Below are 21,402 nucleotides of genomic sequence, written 5' to 3' on the forward strand. Positions count from 1 at the left end.
ATGAAGACTACTGTGTTTCTAACAGTGCGTGTACTGTACACTGGTTTTCTATGATGACGGAGAGTTAATCCCCACCTGCCCTGCTGTCTGACAGGCTCTGTGATTTCAGTGAGAAAGAAGCCTGCAACCTGTCCTCCGGGTCCTTAGGGGGCGTACTGTTTACAGACCAGGACCCAGGGCCAGATGAGAAGCAGAGGAGATTGCAGGGGGTTCCAGAAATAGGGATGGGTGGAGAGAATGGAGGAAGAGTGGGGGTGGGAAGGCTCTGCAGAATTAAAAATGTAGGAACAATGGGAATTCAGATCATGAAAATAATAGTAATCCCCTTGAGAATGCAGAGTTTTTGTAACAGATTCCAAATTCTATCTGCAGAGTTGAATCTTCTATCACTTGACTAGTCTTATGGAATGTGTTGTACAGTATTATACCACAAGGTGGCACACTTCACAAATAGACCTCATCCATACTGTTATGTTCAAAGCTTTCTTTCTCATCACTCCATGTATGTTTTGAGTCCAGGTACATTTGACAACAAAGTGTCATTCAGAGGGTAAACCAGATCTCTCACCTCCTCTTCCTCCTCTTTCTCCCCGTCCCCCAGCAGCTCCACCACCAGAGAAGGAAAGACCCCCAAGCGTCCGTCCAGCTCTCCCTCCCAGAAGCCGTCGTCCACCTCCCCCTGGCGGCAGCGCAGCAGCCTAATGACCGCCCCTTCTGGGAAGGACAGCTCCTCTGGTCCCTGGCCCTGGTACTCAAACAGAGCCCGTGCCAGACCTACACCACAGAACAGACCAGACCAGAACCAAACACACAGACATCAGACTGGTACTCAAACAGAGCCCGTGCCAGACCTACACCACAGACCAGACCAGACCAGAACCAAACACACAGACATCAGACTGGTACTCAAACAGAGCCCGTGCCAGACCTACACCACAGAACAGACCAGACCAGAACCAAACACACAGACATCAGACTGGTACTCAAACAGAGCCCGTGCCAGACCTACACCACAGAACAGACCAGACCAGAACCAAACACACAGACATCAGACTGGTACTCAAACAGAGCCCGTGCCAGACCTACACCACAGAACAGACCAGACCAGAACCAAACACACAGACATCAGACTGGTACTCAAACAGAGCCAGTGCCAGACATTCGTCACAGAACAGACTCAGACAAGTCAGTAATACATGGGTAAACATTGTCTACATTAATAATGATTAACAAGATGGCGACAGCATTACTAATGATTAACAAGATGGTGACACAGTTATATCAATGACGGCTTGAACCTGGAATTTGGCCACTTGTCCAAATGGTATGAATCATGTCACAAACATTCAGAGGTGGGAGAGAAGCTTTCTGGTTAGTGATGATTCTTAAGACAGAAGAGCCCCTACTAACCCCCAGAGTGAGGGGAGCGGCCCTGCTGCCTCTTGGAATGTTCTGATGAGGAGCTGGAACTGTTGAAGGACCAGTCCAGCTGGGGACAAGGGAAGCCCTGCGCCAGGCAGACAGAGGAGCCCTCTCCTGGTGACCACAGGAACTGCAGGTACCTCTCAGGGACGTAGCCAACCTGGCCTGCTGCATTACGGGCCTGGAGAGGAGCACACAGTCAGTGAGTGTCAATAACATGGCTTTAGGGATAGTATATTCAGGGACAGTTGGACTTCATAGATGTGTTAAGAAGATAGTATTATAGCCATTCAATTATGGCGTCTCGTTGGGTCAATTATGGAGTCTCGTTGGGTCAATTGCAACCAACAGGCTTAACGCGCAGCTGCAGGTTGGTGCTGGATTTCTTAAAACGCTACTAACGGGAGATTACGTGCACCGGCGTGTTAAAACAAACTGCTTGCAACCAAAAAAGCCACAAGAATAAACCAGATCAGTTCATCTCCCGTTGTACTGTGTCAAATTAGTTAGATACCGCACAGCTGGGTCTAGCTTCACTACTCCAGGCCCCAATTAAATATCGACTATCAGGAACATTGAAAATAGCAAGGCTGGTAATGAATCAATATTTATTGTAAGAATATGCACTAGACAATACACATTATTGTTGTCTATCAACAATGACAAGCCACCGGGGTCTGACAATCTGGATGGACAATTACTGAGGATAATAGCAGACAATATTGCCACTCCTATTTGCCACATCTTCAATTTAAGCCTACTAGAAAGTGTGTGCCCTCAGGACTGGAGGGACACTAAAGTCATTCTGCTACCCAAGAATGGTAAAGACCCCTTTACTGGCTCAAATAGCTGACCAATCAGCCTGTTACCAACCCTTAGTAAACTTCAGATTTTTTTGTTGTTGACCAGATACAATGCTATTTCACAGTAAATAAATTGAAAACAGACTTTCAGCACACTTATAGGGAAGGACACTCAACAAGCACAGCACTTACACAAATGACTGGTGAGAAATTGATGATAAAATGATTATGGGAGCTGTCTTGTTCGACTTCAGTGCAGCTTTTGACATTATTGATCATTGTCTACTGCTGGAAAAACCTGTGTTATGGCTTTACACCCCCTGCTATAATGTGGAGAAGTTACTTGTCCAACAGGTGTTCTTTAATAGAAGCCTCTCAAACATAATCCAGGTAGAATCAGGAATTCCCTAGAGTAGCTGTTTAGGCCCCTTGCTCTTTTAAATTTTTACTAACGACATGCCACTGACTGAGTGAAGCCAGAGTGTCTACGTATGCAGATGACTCAACACTATACACGTCAGCTACTACAGGAACTGAAATTAATGCAACACTTAACACTGGGACTGGGAACTGTCCCCGGAAGCTCTGGACTGGGAACTGTCGCCGGAAGCTCTGGACTGGGGATCGTCGCAGGAAGCTTGGTGCTTGGAACCGGCACTGGTGGTACTAGGCTGGTGACACGCACCTCAGGGCGAGCGAGAGGAGCAGGCACAGGACGTACTTGACTGGGAAGACGCACTTGAGGGATAGTGCGAGGAGCAGGAACAGGACACACCTGACTGGGAAAGCGCACTTCAGGGCGAGTGTGAGGAGGAGGCACAGGACGTACTGGACTGGGGACACGCATTTCAGGGAAATGACTGACTGCGAGGAGCAGGCACAGGACATACCGGGCTGTGGAGGCGCACTGCAGACACGGTGCGTAGAACCGGCACACATTGTACCGGAACGATGACACTCTTCACACGGTGAGTACGAGGAGTTGGCAGAGGACATACTGGGCTGTGGAGGCGCACTGGAGACACGGTGCGTAGAACCGGCACACATTGTACCGGAACATGACACTCTTCACACGGTGAGTACGAGGAGTTGGCAGAGGAAATACTGGGCTGTGAAGGAGCACTGGAGACACAGTTCTGGCACACATTGTACCAGAACGATGACACTCTTCACACGGTGAGTATGAGGAGTTGGCAGAGGACATACTGGGCTGTGGAGGCACACTGGAGACACGGTGTGTATAGCCGGCATCAATTGTTCCGGAACTTTAACACTTCTCAGGATGAGTACGGGGAGCTGACTACGTAGTGCTCAAACACACGATACATAAAGAACATCCCATAACCCACAGGTGGAAAAAATGCTTAAGTATGATCCCCAATTAGAGACAACGATAACCAGAGGCCTCTAATTGGGAATCATACAAATCACCAACATAGAAAATCAAACCTAGAACCCCACATAGAAGATATAAACTAGAACAATAAACCCTAGTCACGCCCTGACCTACTCCACCATAGAAAATACAGGTTTTCAATATTCAGGATGTGACATTGATACAACAGTAGCTAAGATGGGAAGAAGTCCATAATAAAGCGAGGCTTTGCCTTCTTAACAACACTATCAACAAGGCAGGTCCTACAGGCCCTAGTTTTGTTGCACCTTGACTACTGTTCAGTCGTGTGGTCAGGTGCCACAAAAAAATTGCAATTGATTCAAAACAGGTCAGCACGGCTGGCCTTTGGATGTACTCAGAGAGCTAATATCAATAATATGCATGTCAATCTCTCCTGGCTCAAAGTGGAGAGATTGACTTCATCACTACTTGTATTTGTGAGAGGTATTGACATGTTGAATGCACCAATCTTTCTGTTTGAACTACTGGCACACAGCTCGGACACCCATGTATATCCCACAAGACATGTCACAAGAGGTCTCTTCACAGTCCCCAAGTCCAGAACAGACTATAGGAGGCACACAGTACTACATAGAGCCATGACTACATGGAACTCTATTCCACATCAAGTAACTGATGCAAACAGTAAAATTAGATTGAAAAAACAGATAATAAAACACCTTATGGAACAGCAGGGACTGTGAAGCAACACAAACATAGACACAGACTCATGCATACACACACACACACGATAACATTGACGAATATGCTGATTCGGTGTGCGAGTTCATTAGAACGTGCGTTGAAGATGTCGTTCCCATAGCAACGATTAAAACATTCCCAAACCAGAAACCGTGGATTGATGGCAGCATTCGGGTGAAACTGAAAGCTCAAACCACTGCTTTTAATCAGGGCAAGGTGACCGGAAACATGACCGAATACAAACAGTGTAGTTATTCCCTCCGCAAGGCAATCAAACAATCTAAGCATCAGTATAGAGACAAAGTAGAATCTCAATTCAACGGCTCAGACACAAAAGGTATGTTGCAGGGTCTACAGTCAATCACGGATTACAAAAAGAAAACCAGCCCAGTCACGGACCAGGATGTCTTGCTCCCAGGCAGACTAAATAACTTTTTTGCCCGCTTTGAGGACAATACAGTGCCACTGACACGGCCTGCAACCAAAACATGCGGCCTCTCCTTCACTGCAGCCGAGGTGAGTAAAACATTTAAACGTGTTAACCCTCGCAAGGCTGCAGGCCCAGACGGCATCCCCAGCCGCGCCCTCAGAGCATGCGCAGACCAGCTGGCTGGTGTGTTTACGGACATATTCAATCAATCCCTATCCCAGTCTGCTGTTCCCACATGCTTCAAGAGGGCCACCATTGTTCTTGTTCCCAAGAAAGCTAAGGTAACTGAGCTAAACGACTACCGCCCCGTAGCACTCACTTCCGTCATCATGAAGTGCTTTGAGAGACTAGTCAAGGACCATATCACCTCCACCCTACCTGACACCCTAGACCCACTCCAATTTGCTTACCGCCCAAATAGGTCCACAGACGATGCAATCTCAACCACACTAACCCATCTGGACAAGAGGAATACCTATGTGAGAATGCTGTTCATCGACTACAGCTCGGCATTTAACACCATAGTACCCTCCAAGCTCGTCATCAAGCTCGAGACCCTGAGTCTCGACCCCGCCCTGTGCAACTGGGTACTGGACTTCCTGACGGGCCGCCCCCAGGTGGTGAGGGTAGGCAACAACATCTCCAACCCGCTGATCCTCAACACTGGGGCCCCACAAGGGTGCGTTCTGAGCCCTCTCCTGTACTCCCTGTTCACCCACGACTGCGTAGCCACGCACGCCTCCAACTCAATCATCAAGTTTGCGGATGACACAACAGTGGTAGGCTTGATTACCAACAACGACGAGACGGCCTACAGGGAGGAGGTGAGGGCCCTCGGAGTGTGGTGTCAGGAAAATAACCTCACACTCAACATCAACAAAACTAAGGAGATGATTGTGGACTTCAGGAAACAGCAGAGGGAACACCCCCCTATCCACATTGATGGAACAGTAGTGGAGAGGGTAGCAAGTTTTAAGTTCCTCGGCATACACATCACAGACAAACTGAATTGGTCCACCCACACAGACAGCATTGTGAAGAAGGCGCAGCAGCGCCTGTATCACCGCCTGGTACGGCAACTGCTCCGCCCACAACCGTAAGGCTCTCCAGAGGGTAGTGAGGTCTGCACAACGCATCACCAGGGGCAAACTACCTGCCCTCCAGGACACCTACACCACCCGATGTTACAGGAAGGCCATAAAGATCATCAAGGACAACAACCACCCGAGCCACTGCCTGTTCACCCCGCTATCATCCAGAAGGTGAGGTCAGTACAGGTGCATCAAAGCTGGGACCGAGAGACTGAAAAACAGCTTCTATCTCAAGGCCATCAGACTGTTAAACAGCCACCACTAACATTGAGTGGCTGCTGCCAACACACTGACTCAACTCCAGCCACTTTAATAATGGGAATTGATGGGAAATGATGTAAAATATATCACTAGCCACTTTAAACAATGCTACCTAATATAATGTTTACATACCCTACATTATTCATCTCATATGTATACGTATATACTGTACTCTATATCATCTGCTGCATCTTTATGTAATACATGTATCACTAGCCACTTTAACTATGCCACTTTGTTTACATACTCATCTCATATGTATATACTGTACTCGATACCATCTACTGTATCTTGCCTATGCCGCTCTGTACCATCACTCATTCATATATCTTTATGTACATATTCTTTATCCCCTTACACTTGTGTGTATAAGACAGTAGTTTTGGAATTGTTAGTTAGATTACTTGTTGGTTATTACTGCATTGTCGGAAGTAGAAGCACAAGCATTTCGCTACACTCGCATTAACATCTGCTAACCATGTGTATGTGACAAATAAAATGTGATTTGATTTGATTTGACATACAGTACATAAAGCTAGCTGCCATTGGACTCTGGAGCAGTGGAAATGCATTATCTGGAGTGATAAATCATGCTTCACCATCTGGCAGTCCGACGGACGAATCTGGGTTTGGCGGATGCCAGGAGAACACTACTGCTAACTGTAAAATTTGGTGGAGGAGGAATAATGGTCTGGGGCTGTTTTTCATGGTTCGGGCTAGACCCCTCAGTTCCAGTGAAGGGAAATCTTAACACTACAGCATACAATGACATTCTAGACAATTCTGTGCTTCTAACTTTGTGGCAACAGCTTGAGGGAAGGCCCTTTCCTGTTTCAGCATAATAATAACCGTGTGCACAAAGCGGCCTTCCCCCAAGGCCAGTCAAGTTCTTCCACACCGATCTCGTCAAACCATTTCTGTACGAACCTCGCTTTGTGCACAGGGGTACTGTAGAGTACAGTACAGTAAAGTACAATACATTATAGACATCAATGTTTGGGCTACATTATAATATAATTTGATTAGACTATAATTTAATGAAAACATATATTATATTAACTCAATCATGATTGGCTTGATGTGGATAGTTCAGGATACTTTATCTTCCGATAAAATGTGAATGTTAAATTGTCACAGTAAACGAGGAATGATTGTTAAATAGTCAAATCTGTGCTTAGTCTGCTCAAATAGAAGGTTTAATTTATTCTGAAGATAATACCCACCAGAGGGCTAAATAGTCTTGAAAAATGTTGGCAGTAACCATGACTTAAAGTTAACACTTTTAGGGAGCGGTAACATGGTGGCCAATAGTTGTTGCAGTTGAGATCAACTGTGTGGGATCTCATTAATGGTTTACAGAGAGCTCGCCTAATGTTGACAGTGCTTAATGTTGGTTGGAATTGACCCGTTATTTTTCACAACTGTTACGGATCAGTAAATATGAAGTTGAAGCAACATAAAGCCTCTCTTTCTCTAACAGGAAGACCGGCAGTTTGTTTACACTGTGCTTAGTAGAAACAGGAAGTGAGGAGACCGCAGGCATTTGGTAGAGTGGGCAAATGCGTGGGAACAACTGCCTGCTACAGTAAATAGCACTGTTCCATGAGACAAAATGTGCATCCCAAATGGCACCCTATTCCCTACATAGTTCACTGCTTTTGACCAGAGCCCTATGGAGCCTAAATATGGAATAGGGTCCTCATTTACCTTCAGCCAGTCCTCCATGTCCCCATCCTCTATCAACTGAAGCTCTTCTCCCTCTGTGATTGACAGCTCGTCTCCTTGGCAGGCCTGCAGGAAGATGGGCCAGAAAATTACACACAATAACACCTGAGAGGAAAATCCCATTCCTGTAATGTTGACATTTCTAAAATGTTAAGTCCTGATATTGTCACCTGATAGCTGTAGAGAACCATGCAAGTCAAGGGGTATCCACACGGCACAGAGCAGGAAGTTGAATCGATGAAAGTGTCACCATCTTCATCGTAGTCGTCGAAGTCTGTGAACTCAAACTCGTCCTCGGAGATATCTCCGTTGGACATGCGTGCCTCGCTCAGCCTCCTGTCCCTCTCCAGCTCCTCGTCTGCCTGGGTCATAGCACTGCTCACCCATGGCTCCACGTCCACCCCCGCCGACGCCAGCAGCGCCAGCCTGGACTCCGCCTTCACCCGGCTCACCTGGACACACACAAACATACCACTTACTACCTGTCACCCCTCCCACACGTCTCTCACAGGTACCTTGTACCAGATTACTTTTCCTCGATGTCATCCCTTTTACAGCCACAACTCAATGTAACACCTCAGGCACTGGAACACCTCAGACACTGGAACACCTCAGACACTACAACACCTCAGACACTACAACACCTCAGACACTACAACACCTCAGACACTACAACACCTCAGACACTGGAAAACCTCAGACACTGCAACACCTCAGACACTGGAACACCTCAGACACTGGAACACCTCAGACACTGGAACACCTCAGGCACTGGAACACCTCAGACACTGGAACACCTCAGACACTGGAACACCTCAGACACTGGAACACCTCAGACACTGGAACACCTCAGACACTGGAACACCTCAGACACTGGAACACCTCAGACACTGTAGCACCTCAGACACTGGAACACCTCAGACACTACAACACCTCAGACACTGGAACACCTCAGACACTGGAACACCTCAGACACTGGAACACCTCAGACACTGGAACACCTCAGACACTGTAGCACCTCAGACACTGGAACACCTCAGACACTACAACACCTCAGACACTGGAACACCTCAGACACTGGAACACCTCAGACACTGGAACACCTCAGACACTGGAACACCTCAGACACTGTAGCACCTCAGACACTGGAACACCTCAGACACTGGAACACCTCAGACACTACAACACCTCAGACACTGGAACACCTCAGACACTGGAACACCTCAGACACTGGAACACCTCAGACACTGGAACACCTCAGACACTGGAACACCTCAGACACTGCAACACCTCAGACACTGCAACACCTCAGACACTGTAACACTTCACACACTGTAACACCTCAGACACTGTAACACCTCAGACACTATAACACCTCACACACTATAACACCTCACACACTATAACACCTCACACACTATAACACCTCACACACTGTAACACCTCACACACTGTAACACCTCACACACTGTAACACCTCACACACTGTAACACCTCACACACTATAACACCTCAGATACTGTAACAACTCATACACTGTAACACCTCACACACTGTAACACCTCACACACTGTAACACCTCACACACTGTAACACCTCACACACTGTAACACCTCAGACACTGTAACACCTCAGACACTGTAACACCTCAGACATTGTAACACCTCAGACACTACAACACCTCAGACATTGTAACACCTCAGACATTGTAACACCTCAGACACTGTAACACCTCAGACACTATAACACCTCAGACACTATAACACCTCACACACTATAACACCTCAGACACTGTAACACCTCAGACATTGTAACACCTCAGACATTGTAACACCTCAGACACTACAACACCTCAGACATTGTAACACCTCAGACATTGTAACACCCCAGACACTGTAACACCTCAGACATTGTAACACCTCAGACACTGTAACACCTCAGACACTGTAACACCTCAGACATTGTAACACCTCAGACACTGTAACACCTCAGACATTGTAACACCTCAGACACTGTAACACCTCAGACACTATAACACCTCACACACTGTAGCACCTCAGACACTGGAACACCTCAGACACTGGAACACCTCAGACACTACAACACCTCAGACACTGGAACACCTCAGACACTGGAACACCTCAGACACTGGAACACCTCAGACACTGGAACACCTCAGACACTGGAACACCTCAGACACTGCAACACCTCAGACACTGTAACACTTCACACACTGTAACACCTCAGACACTGTAACACCTCAGACACTGTAACACCTCACACACTATAACACCTCACACACTATAACACCTCACACACTATAACACCTCACACACTGTAACACCTCACACACTGTAACACCTCACACACTGTAACACCTCACACACTGTAACACCTCACACACTATAACACCTCAGATACTGTAACAACTCATACACTGTAACACCTCACACACTGTAACACCTCACACACTGTAACACCTCACACACTGTAACACCTCACACACTATAACACCTCAGACACTGTAACACCTCACACACTGTAACACCTCACACACTGTAACACCTCACACACTGTAACACCTCACACACTGTAACACCTCAGATACTGTAACAACTCATACACTGTAACACCTCACACACTGTAACACGTCACACACTGTAACACCTCAGACACTGTAACACCTCAGACACTGTAACACCTCAGACACTGTAACACCTCAGACACTGTAACACCTCAGACACTGTAACACCTCACACACTATAACACCTCACACACTATAACACCTCAGACACTGTAACACTTCAGACACTGTAACACCTCACACACTAACACCTCACACACTGTAACACCTCACACACTGTAACACCTCAGACACTGTAACACCTCAGACACTGTAACACCTCAGACATTGTAACACCTCAGACACTACAACACCTCAGACATTGTAACACCTCAGACATTGTAACACCTCAGACACTGTAACACCTCAGACACTGTAACACCTCACACACTATAACACCTCAGACACTGTAACACCTCAGACATTGTAACACCTCAGACACTACAACACCTCAGACATTGTAACACCTCAGACATTGTAACACCCCAGACACTATAACACCTCACACACTGTAGCACCTCAGACACTGGAACACCTCAGACACTGGAACACCTCAGACACTACAACACCTCAGACACTGGAACACCTCAGACACTGGAACACCTCAGACACTGGAACACCTCAGACACTGGAACACCTCAGACACTGGAACACCTCAGACACTGCAACACCTCAGACACTGTAACACTTCACACACTGTAACACCTCAGACACTGTAACACCTCAGACACTGTAACACCTCACACACTATAACACCTCACACACTATAACACCTCACACACTATAACACCTCACACACTGTAACACCTCACACACTGTAACACCTCACACACTGTAACACCTCACACACTGTAACACCTCACACACTATAACACCTCAGATACTGTAACAACTCACACACTGTAACACCTCACACACTGTAACACCTCACACACTGTAACACCTCACACACTATAACACCTCAGACACTGTAACACCTCACACACTGTAACACCTCACACACTGTAACACCTCACACACTGTAACACCTCACACACTGTAACACCTCAGATACTGTAACAACTCATACACTGTAAACACCTCACACACTGTAACACCTCACACACTGTAACACCTCAGACACTGTAACACCTCAGGCACTGGAACACCTCAGACACTGGAACACCTCAGACACTGGAACACCTCAGACACTGGAACACCTCAGACACTGCAACACCTCAGACACTGTAACACTTCACACACTGTAACACCTCAGACACTGTAACACCTCAGACACTGTAACACCTCACACACTATAACACCTCACACACTATAACACCTCACACACTATAACACCTCACACACTGTAACACCTCACACACTGTAACACCTCACACACTGTAACACCTCACACACTGTAACACCTCACACACTATAACACCTCAATACTGTAACAACTTATACACTGTAACACCTCACACACTGTAACACCTCACACACTGTAACACCTCACACACTGTAACACCTCACACACTATAACACCTCAGACACTGTAACACCTCACACACTGTAACACCTCACACACTGTAACACCTCACACACTGTAACACCTCACACACTGTAACACCTCAGATACTGTAACAACTCATACACTGTAACACCTCACACACTGTAACACGTCACACACTGTAACACCTCAGACACTGTAACACCTCAGACACTGTAACACCTCAGACACTGTAACACCTCAGACACTGTAACACCTCAGACACTGTAACACCTCACACACTATAACACCTCACACACTATAACACCTCAGACACTGTAACACTTCAGACACTGTAACACCTCACACACTAACACCTCACACACTGTAACACCTCACACACTGTAACACCTCAGACACTGTAACACCTCAGACACTGTAACACCTCAGACATTGTAACACCTCAGACACTACAACACCTCAGACATTGTAACACCTCAGACATTGTAACACCTCAGACACTGTAACACCTCAGACACTGTAACACCTCACACACTATAACACCTCAGACACTGTAACACCTCAGACATTGTAACACCTCAGACACTACAACACCTCAGACATTGTAACACCTCAGACATTGTAACACCCCAGACACTATAACACCTCACACACTGTAGCACCTCAGACACTGGAACACCTCAGACACTGGAACACCTCAGACACTACAACACCTCAGACACTGGAACACCTCAGACACTGGAACACCTCAGACACTGGAACACCTCAGACACTGGAACACCTCAGACACTGGAACACCTCAGACACTGCAACACCTCAGACACTGTAACACTTCACACACTGTAACACCTCAGACACTGTAACACCTCAGACACTGTAACACCTCACACACTATAACACCTCACACACTATAACACCTCACACACTATAACACCTCACACACTGTAACACCTCACACACTGTAACACCTCACACACTGTAACACCTCACACACTGTAACACCTCACACACTATAACACCTCAGATACTGTAACAACTCATACACTGTAACACCTCACACACTGTAACACCTCACACACTGTAAACACCTCACACACTGTAACACCTCACACACTATAACACCTCAGACACTGTAACACCTCACACACTGTAACACCTCACACACTGTAACACCTCACACACTGTAACACCTCACACACTGTAACACCTCAGATACTGTAACAACTCATACACTGTAACACCTCACACACTGTAACACCTCACACACTGTAACACCTCAGACACTGTAACACCTCAGGCACTGGAACACCTCAGACACTGGAACACCTCAGACACTACAACACCTCAGACACTACAACACCTCAGACACTACAACACCTCAGACACTACAACACCTCAGACACTGGAAAACCTCAGACACTGCAACACCTCAGACACTGGAACACCTCAGACACTGGAACACCTCAGACACTGGAACACCTCAGGCACTGGAACACCTCAGACACTGGAACACCTCAGACACTGGAACACCTCAGACACTGGAACACCTCAGACACTGGAACACCTCAGACACTGGAACACCTCAGACACTGGAACACCTCAGACACTGGAACACCTCAGACACTGTAGCACCTCAGACACTGTAGCACCTCAGACACTGGAACACCTCAGACACTACAACACCTCAGACACTGGAACACCTCAGACACTGGAACACCTCAGACACTGGAACACCTCAGACACTGGAACACCTCAGACACTGGAACACCTCAGACACTGCAACACCTCAGACACTGCAACACCTCAGACACTGTAACACTTCACACACTGTAAACACCTCAGACACTGTAACACCTCAGACACTGTAACACCTCACACACTATAACACCTCACACACTATAACACCTCACACACTATAACACCTCACACACTGTAACACCTCACACACTGTAACACCTCACACACTGTAACACCTCACACACTGTAACACCTCACACACTGTAACACCTCAGATACTGTAACAACTCATACACTGTAACACCTCACACACTGTAACACCTCACACACTGTAACACCTCAGACACTGTAACACCTCACACACTGTAACACCTCAGACACTGTAACACCTCAGACACTGTAACACCTCAGACACTGTAACACCTCACACACTATAACACCTCACACACTATAACACCTCAGACACTGTAACACTTCAGACACTGTAACACCTCACACACTAACACCTCACACACTGTAACACCTCACACACTGTAACACCTCAGACACTGTAACACCTCAGACACTGTAACACCTCAGACATTGTAACACCTCAGACACTACAACACCTCAGACATTGTAACACCTCAGACATTGTAACAACCTCAGACACTGTAACACCTCAGACACTATAACACCTCAGACACTATAACACCTCACACACTATAACACCTCAGACACTGTAACACCTCAGACATTGTAACACCTCAGACATTGTAACACCTCAGACACTACAACACCTCAGACATTGTAACACCTCAGACATTGTAACACCCCAGACACTGTAACACCTCAGACATTGTAACACCTCAGACACTGTAACACCTCAGACACTGTAACACCTCAGACATTGTAACACCTCAGACACTGTAACACCTCAGACATTGTAACACCTCAGACACTGTAACACCTCAGACACTATAACACCTCACACACTGTAGCACCTCAGACACTGGAACACCTCAGACACTGGAACACCTCAGACACTACAACACCTCAGACACTGGAACACCTCAGACACTACAACACCTCAGACACTGGAACACCTCAGACACTGGAACACCTCAGACACTGGAACACCTCAGACACTGGAACACCTCAGACACTGCAACACCTCAGACACTGTAACACTTCACACACTGTAACACCTCAGACACTGTAACACTTCACACACTGTAACACCTCAGACACTGTAACACCTCAGACACTGTAACACCTCACACACTATAACACCTCACACACTATAACACCTCACACACTATAACACCTCACACACTGTAACACCTCACACACTGTAACACCTCACACACTGTAACACCTCACACACTGTAACACCTCACACACTATAACACCTCAGATACTGTAACAACTCATACACTGTAACACCTCACACACTGTAACACCTCACACACTGTAACACCTCACACACTGTAACACCTCACACACTATAACACCTCAGACACTGTAACACCTCACACACTGTAACACCTCACACACTGTAACACCTCACACACTGTAACACCTCACACACTGTAACACCTCAGATACTGTAACAACTCATACACTGTAACACCTCACACACTGTAACACCTCACACACTGTAACACCTCAGACACTGTAACACCTCAGACACTGTAACACCTCAGACACTGTAACACCTCAGACACTGTAACACCTCAGACACTGTAACACCTCACACACTATAACACCTCACACACTATAACACCTCAGACACTGTAACACTTCAGACACTGTAACACCTCACACACTAACACCTCACACACTGTAACACCTCACACACTGTAACACCTCAGACACTGTAACACCTCAGACACTGTAACACCTCAGACATTGTAACACCTCAGACACTACAACACCTCAGACATTGTAACACCTCAGACATTGTAACACCTCAGACACTGTAACACCTCAGACACTGTAACACCTCACACACTATAACACCTCAGACACTGTAACACCTCAGACATTGTAACACCTCAGACACTACAACACCTCAGACATTGTAAACACCTCAGACATTGTAACACCCCAGACACTATAACACCTCACACACTGTCTGAGCACCTCAGACACTGGAACACCTCAGACACTGGAACACCTCAGACACTACAACACCTCAGACACTGGAACACCTCAGACACTGGAACACCTCAGACACTGGAACACCTCAGACACTGGAACACCTCAGACACTGGAACACCTCAGACACTGGAACACCTCAGACACTGCAACACCTCAGACACTGCAACACCTCAGACACTGTAACACTTCACACACTGTAACACCTCAGACACTGTAACACCTCAGACACTGTAACACCTCACACACTATAACACCTCACACACTATAACACCTCACACACTATAACACCTCACACACTGTAACACCTCACACACTGTAACACCTCACACACTGTAACACCTCACACACTGTAACACCTCACACACTATAACACCTCAGATACTGTAACAACTCATACACTGTAACACCTCACACACTGTAACACCTCACACACTGTAACACCTCACACACTGTAACACCTCACACACTATAACACCTCAGACACTGTAACACCTCACACACTGTAACACCTCACACACTGTAACACCTCACACACTGTAACACTCACACACTGTAACACCTCAGATACTGTAACAACTCATACACTGTAACACCTCACACACTGTAACACCTCACACACTGTAACACCTCAGACACTGTAACACCTCAGACACTGTAACACCTCAGACACTGTAACACCTCAGACACTGTAACACCTCACACACTATAACACCTCACACACTATAACACCTCAGACACTGTAACACTTCAGACACTGTAACACCTCACACACTAACACCTCACACACTGTAACACCTCACACACTGTAACACCTCAGACACTGTAACACCTCAGACACTGTAACACCTCAGACATTGTAACACCTCAGACACTACAACACCTCAGACATTGTAACACCTCAGACATTGTAACACCTCAGACACTGTAACACCTCAGACACTGTAACACCTCACACACTATAACACCTCAGACACTGTAACACCTCAGACATTGTAACACCTCAGACACTACAACACCTCAGACATTGTAACACCTCAGACATTGTAACACCCCAGACACTGTAACACCTCAGACACTGGAACACCTCAGACACTGGAACACCTCAGACACTGGAACACCTCAGACACTGTAGCACCTCAGACACTGGAACACCTCAGACACTACAACACCTCAGACACTGGAACACCTCAGACACTGGAACACCTCAGACACTGGAACACCTCAGACACTGGAACACCTCAGACACTGGAACACCTCAGACACTGCAACACCTCAGACATTGTAACACCTCAGACATTGTAACACCTCAGACACTGTAACACCTCAGACACTATAACACCTCAGACACTATAACACCTCACACACTATAACACCTCAGACACTGTAACACCTCAGACATTGTAACACCTCAGACACTACAACACCTCAGACATTGTAACACCTCAGACATTGTAACACCCCAGACACTGTAACACCTCAGACATTGTAACACCTCAGACACTGTAACACCTCAGACACTGTAACACCTCAGACATTGTAACACCTCAGACACTGTAACACCTCAGACATTGTAACACCTCAGACACTGTAACACCTCAGACACTATAACACCTCACACACTGTAGCACCTCAGACACTGGAACACCTCAGACACTACAACACCTCAGACACTGGAACACCTCAGACACTGGAACACCTCAGACACTGGAACACCTCAGACACTGGAACACCTCAGACACTGGAACACCTCAGACACTGGAACACCTCAGACACTGGAACACCTCAGACACTGCAACACCTCAGACACTGTAACACTTCACACACTGTAACACCTCAGACACTGTAACACCTCAGACACTGTAACACCTCACACACTATAACACCTCACACACTATAACACCTCACACACTATAACACCTCACACACTGTAACACCTCACACACTGTAACACCTCACACACTGTAACACCTCACACACTGTAACACCTCACACACTATAACACCTCAGATACTGTAACAACTCATACACTGTAACACCTCACACACTGTAACACCTCACACACTGTAACACCTCACACACTGTAACACCTCACACACTATAACACCTCAGACACTGTATCACCTCACACACTGTAACACCTCACACACTGTAACACCTCACACACTGTAACACCTCACACACTGTAACACCTCAGATACTGTAACAACTCATACACTGTAACACCTCACACACTGTAACACCTCAGACACTGTAACACCTCAGACACTGTAACACCTCAGACACTGTAACACCTCAGACACTGTAACACCTCACACACTATAACACCTCACACACTATAACACCTCAGACACTGTAACACTTCAGACACTGTAACACCTCACACACTAACACCTCACACACTGTAACACCTCACACACTGTAACACCTCAGACACTGTAACACCTCAGACACTGTAACACCTCAGACATTGTAACACCTCAGACACTACAACACCTCAGACATTGTAACACCTCAGACATTGTAACACCTCAGACACTGTAACACCTCAGACCTGTAACACCTCACACACTGTAACACCTCAGACACTGTAACACCTCAGACATTGTAACACCTCAGACACTACAACACCTCAGACATTGTAACACCTCAGACATTGTAACACCCCAGACACTGTAACACCTCAGACACTGGAACACCTCAGACACTGGAACACCTCAGACACTGGAACACCTCAGACACTGGAACACCTCAGACACTGCAACACCTCAGACACTGTAACACTTCACACACTGTAACACCTCAGACACTGTAACACCTCAGACACTGTAACACCTCACACACTATAACACCTCACACACTATAACACCTCACACACTATAACACCTCACACACTGTAACACCTCACACACTGTAACACCTCACACACTGTAACACCTCACACACTGTAACACCTCACACACTATAACACCTCAGATACTGTAACAACTCATACACTGTAACACCTCACACACTGTAACACCTCACACACTGTAACACCTCACACACTGTAACACCTCACACACTATAACACCTCAGACACTGTAACACCTCACACACTATAACACCTCACACACTGTAACACCTCACACACTGTAACACCTCACACACTGTAACACCTCAGATACTGTAACAACTCATACACTGTAACACCTCACACACTGTAACACCCTCACACACTGTAACACCTCAGACACTGTAACACCTCAGACACTGTAACACCTCAGACACTGTAACACCTCAGACACTGTAACACCTCACACACTATAACACCTCACACACTATAACACCTCAGACACTGTAACACTTCAGACACTGTAACACCTCACACACTAACACCTCACACACTGTAACACCTCACACACTGTAACACCTCAGACACTGTAACACCTCAGACACTGTAACACCTCAGACATTGTAACACCTCAGACACTACAACACCTCAGACATTGTAACACCTCAGACATTGTAACACCTCAGACACTGTAACACCTCAGACACTAACCTCAGACACTATAACACCTCAGACACTATAACACCTCACACACTATAACACCTCAGACACTGTAACACCTCAGACATTGTAACACCTCAGACACTACAACACCTCAGACATTGTAACACCTCAGACATTGTAACACCCCAGACACTGTAACACCTCAGACATTGTAACACCTCAGACACTGTAACACCTCAGACACTGTAACACCTCAGACATTGTAACACCTCAGACACTGTAACACCTCAGACACTGTAACACCTCAGACACTGTAACACCTCAGACACTATAACACCTCACACACTGTAGCACCTCAGACACTGGAACACCTCAGACACTACAACACCTCAGACACTGGAACACCTCAGACACTGGAACACCTCAGACACTGGAACACCTCAGACACTGGAACACCTCAGACACTGCAACACCTCAGACACTGTAACACTTCACACACTGTAACACCTCAGACACTGTAACACCTCAGACACTGTAACACCTCACACACTATAACACCTCACACACTATAACACCTCACACACTATAACACCTCACACACTGTAACACCTCACACACTGTAACACCTCACACACTGTAACACCTCACACACTGTAACACCTCACACACTATAACACCTCAGATACTGTAACAACTCATACACTGTAACACCTCACACACTGTAACACCTCACACACTGTAACACCTCACACACTGTAACACCTCACACACTATAACACCTCAGACACTGTAACACCTCACACACTGTAACACCTCACACACTGTAACACCTCACACACTGTAACACCTCACACACTGTAACACCTCAGATACTGTAACAACTCATACACTGTAACACCTCACACACTGTAACACCTCACACACTGTAACACCTCAGACACTGTAACACCTCACACACTGTAACACCTCAGACACTGTAACACCTCAGACACTGTAACACCTCAGACACTGTAACACCTCACACACTATAACACCTCACACACTATAACACCTCACACACTATAACACCTCAGACACTGTAACACCTCAGACATTGTAACACCTCAGACACTACAACACCTCAGACATTGTAACACCTCAGACATTGTAACACCCCAGACACTGTAACACCTCAGACATTGTAACACCTCAGACACTGTAACACCTCAGACACTGTAACACCTCAGACATTGTAACACCTCAGACACTGTAACACCTCAGACATTGTAACACCTCAGACACTGTAACACCTCAGACACTGTAACACCTCACACACTGTAACACCTCAGACACTGTAACACCTCAGACACTGTAACACCTCAGACACTATAACACCTCAGACATTGTAACACCTCACACACTGTAACACCTCAGACACTGTAACACCTCACACACTGTAACACCTCAGACACTGTAACACCTCACACACTGTAACACCTCAGACATTGTAACACCTCAGACACTAACACCTCAGACATTGTAACACCTCACACACTGTAACACCTCAGACATTGTAACACCTCAGACACTGTAACACCTCAGACATTGTAACACCTCAGACATTGTAACACCTCAGACACTGTAACACCTCACACACTGTAACACCTCAGACATTGTAACACCTCACACACTGTAACACCTCAGACACTGTAACACCTCACACACTGTAACACCTCAGACACTGTAACACCTCAGACACTGTAACACCTCAGACACTGTAACACCTCAGACACTGTAACACCTCAGACATTGTAACACCTCAGACACTGTAACACCTCACACACTATAACACCTCAGACACTGTAACACCTCAGACACTGTAACACCTCAGACACTGTAACACCTCAGACACTGTAACACCTCAGACACTGTAACACCTCAGACATTGTAACACCTCAGACACTGTAACATCTCAGACACTGTAACATCTCAGACATAATAACTTAAACACACTACATATGAATAAGCCATAATACTAATAACATTAAACAGCACAGCAAAATAAGTGTTGTAGTCATCAAGGACATCTGGGGTTGGCTGTAGCATCATACT

The 21,402-nt window shown here is 46.4% G+C and overlaps 1 protein-coding gene across 2 annotated transcripts in view; it reads right to left on the reverse strand.

Annotated features, from left to right (window-relative positions):
* LOC109905046 (F-BAR and double SH3 domains protein 1) overlaps positions 1-21,402 on the reverse strand; it is a 41,088-nt gene that overhangs the window by 5,100 nt on the left and 14,586 nt on the right. Inside the window, exons 13-17 of one of the 2 annotated variants that reach the window (XM_020502183.2) lie at positions 8,001-8,282; positions 7,813-7,896; positions 1,411-1,603; positions 569-774; positions 76-265 (exon numbers count right to left, since the gene is read on the reverse strand). In XM_020502183.2, coding sequence (XP_020357772.1) covers positions 76-265; positions 569-774; positions 1,411-1,603; positions 7,813-7,896; positions 8,001-8,282 — 955 coding nt within the window. Of the gene's footprint in view, positions 1-75; positions 266-568; positions 775-835; positions 1,083-1,410; positions 1,604-7,812; positions 7,897-8,000; positions 8,283-21,402 lie in introns of those variants that run through there. The other variant, XM_031789851.1, reaches the window with a different exon arrangement.

Source organism: Oncorhynchus kisutch, linkage group LG15 (assembly GCF_002021735.2).
Source record: "Oncorhynchus kisutch isolate 150728-3 linkage group LG15, Okis_V2, whole genome shotgun sequence".
Lineage (NCBI taxonomy): Eukaryota > Metazoa > Chordata > Actinopteri > Salmoniformes > Salmonidae > Oncorhynchus > Oncorhynchus kisutch.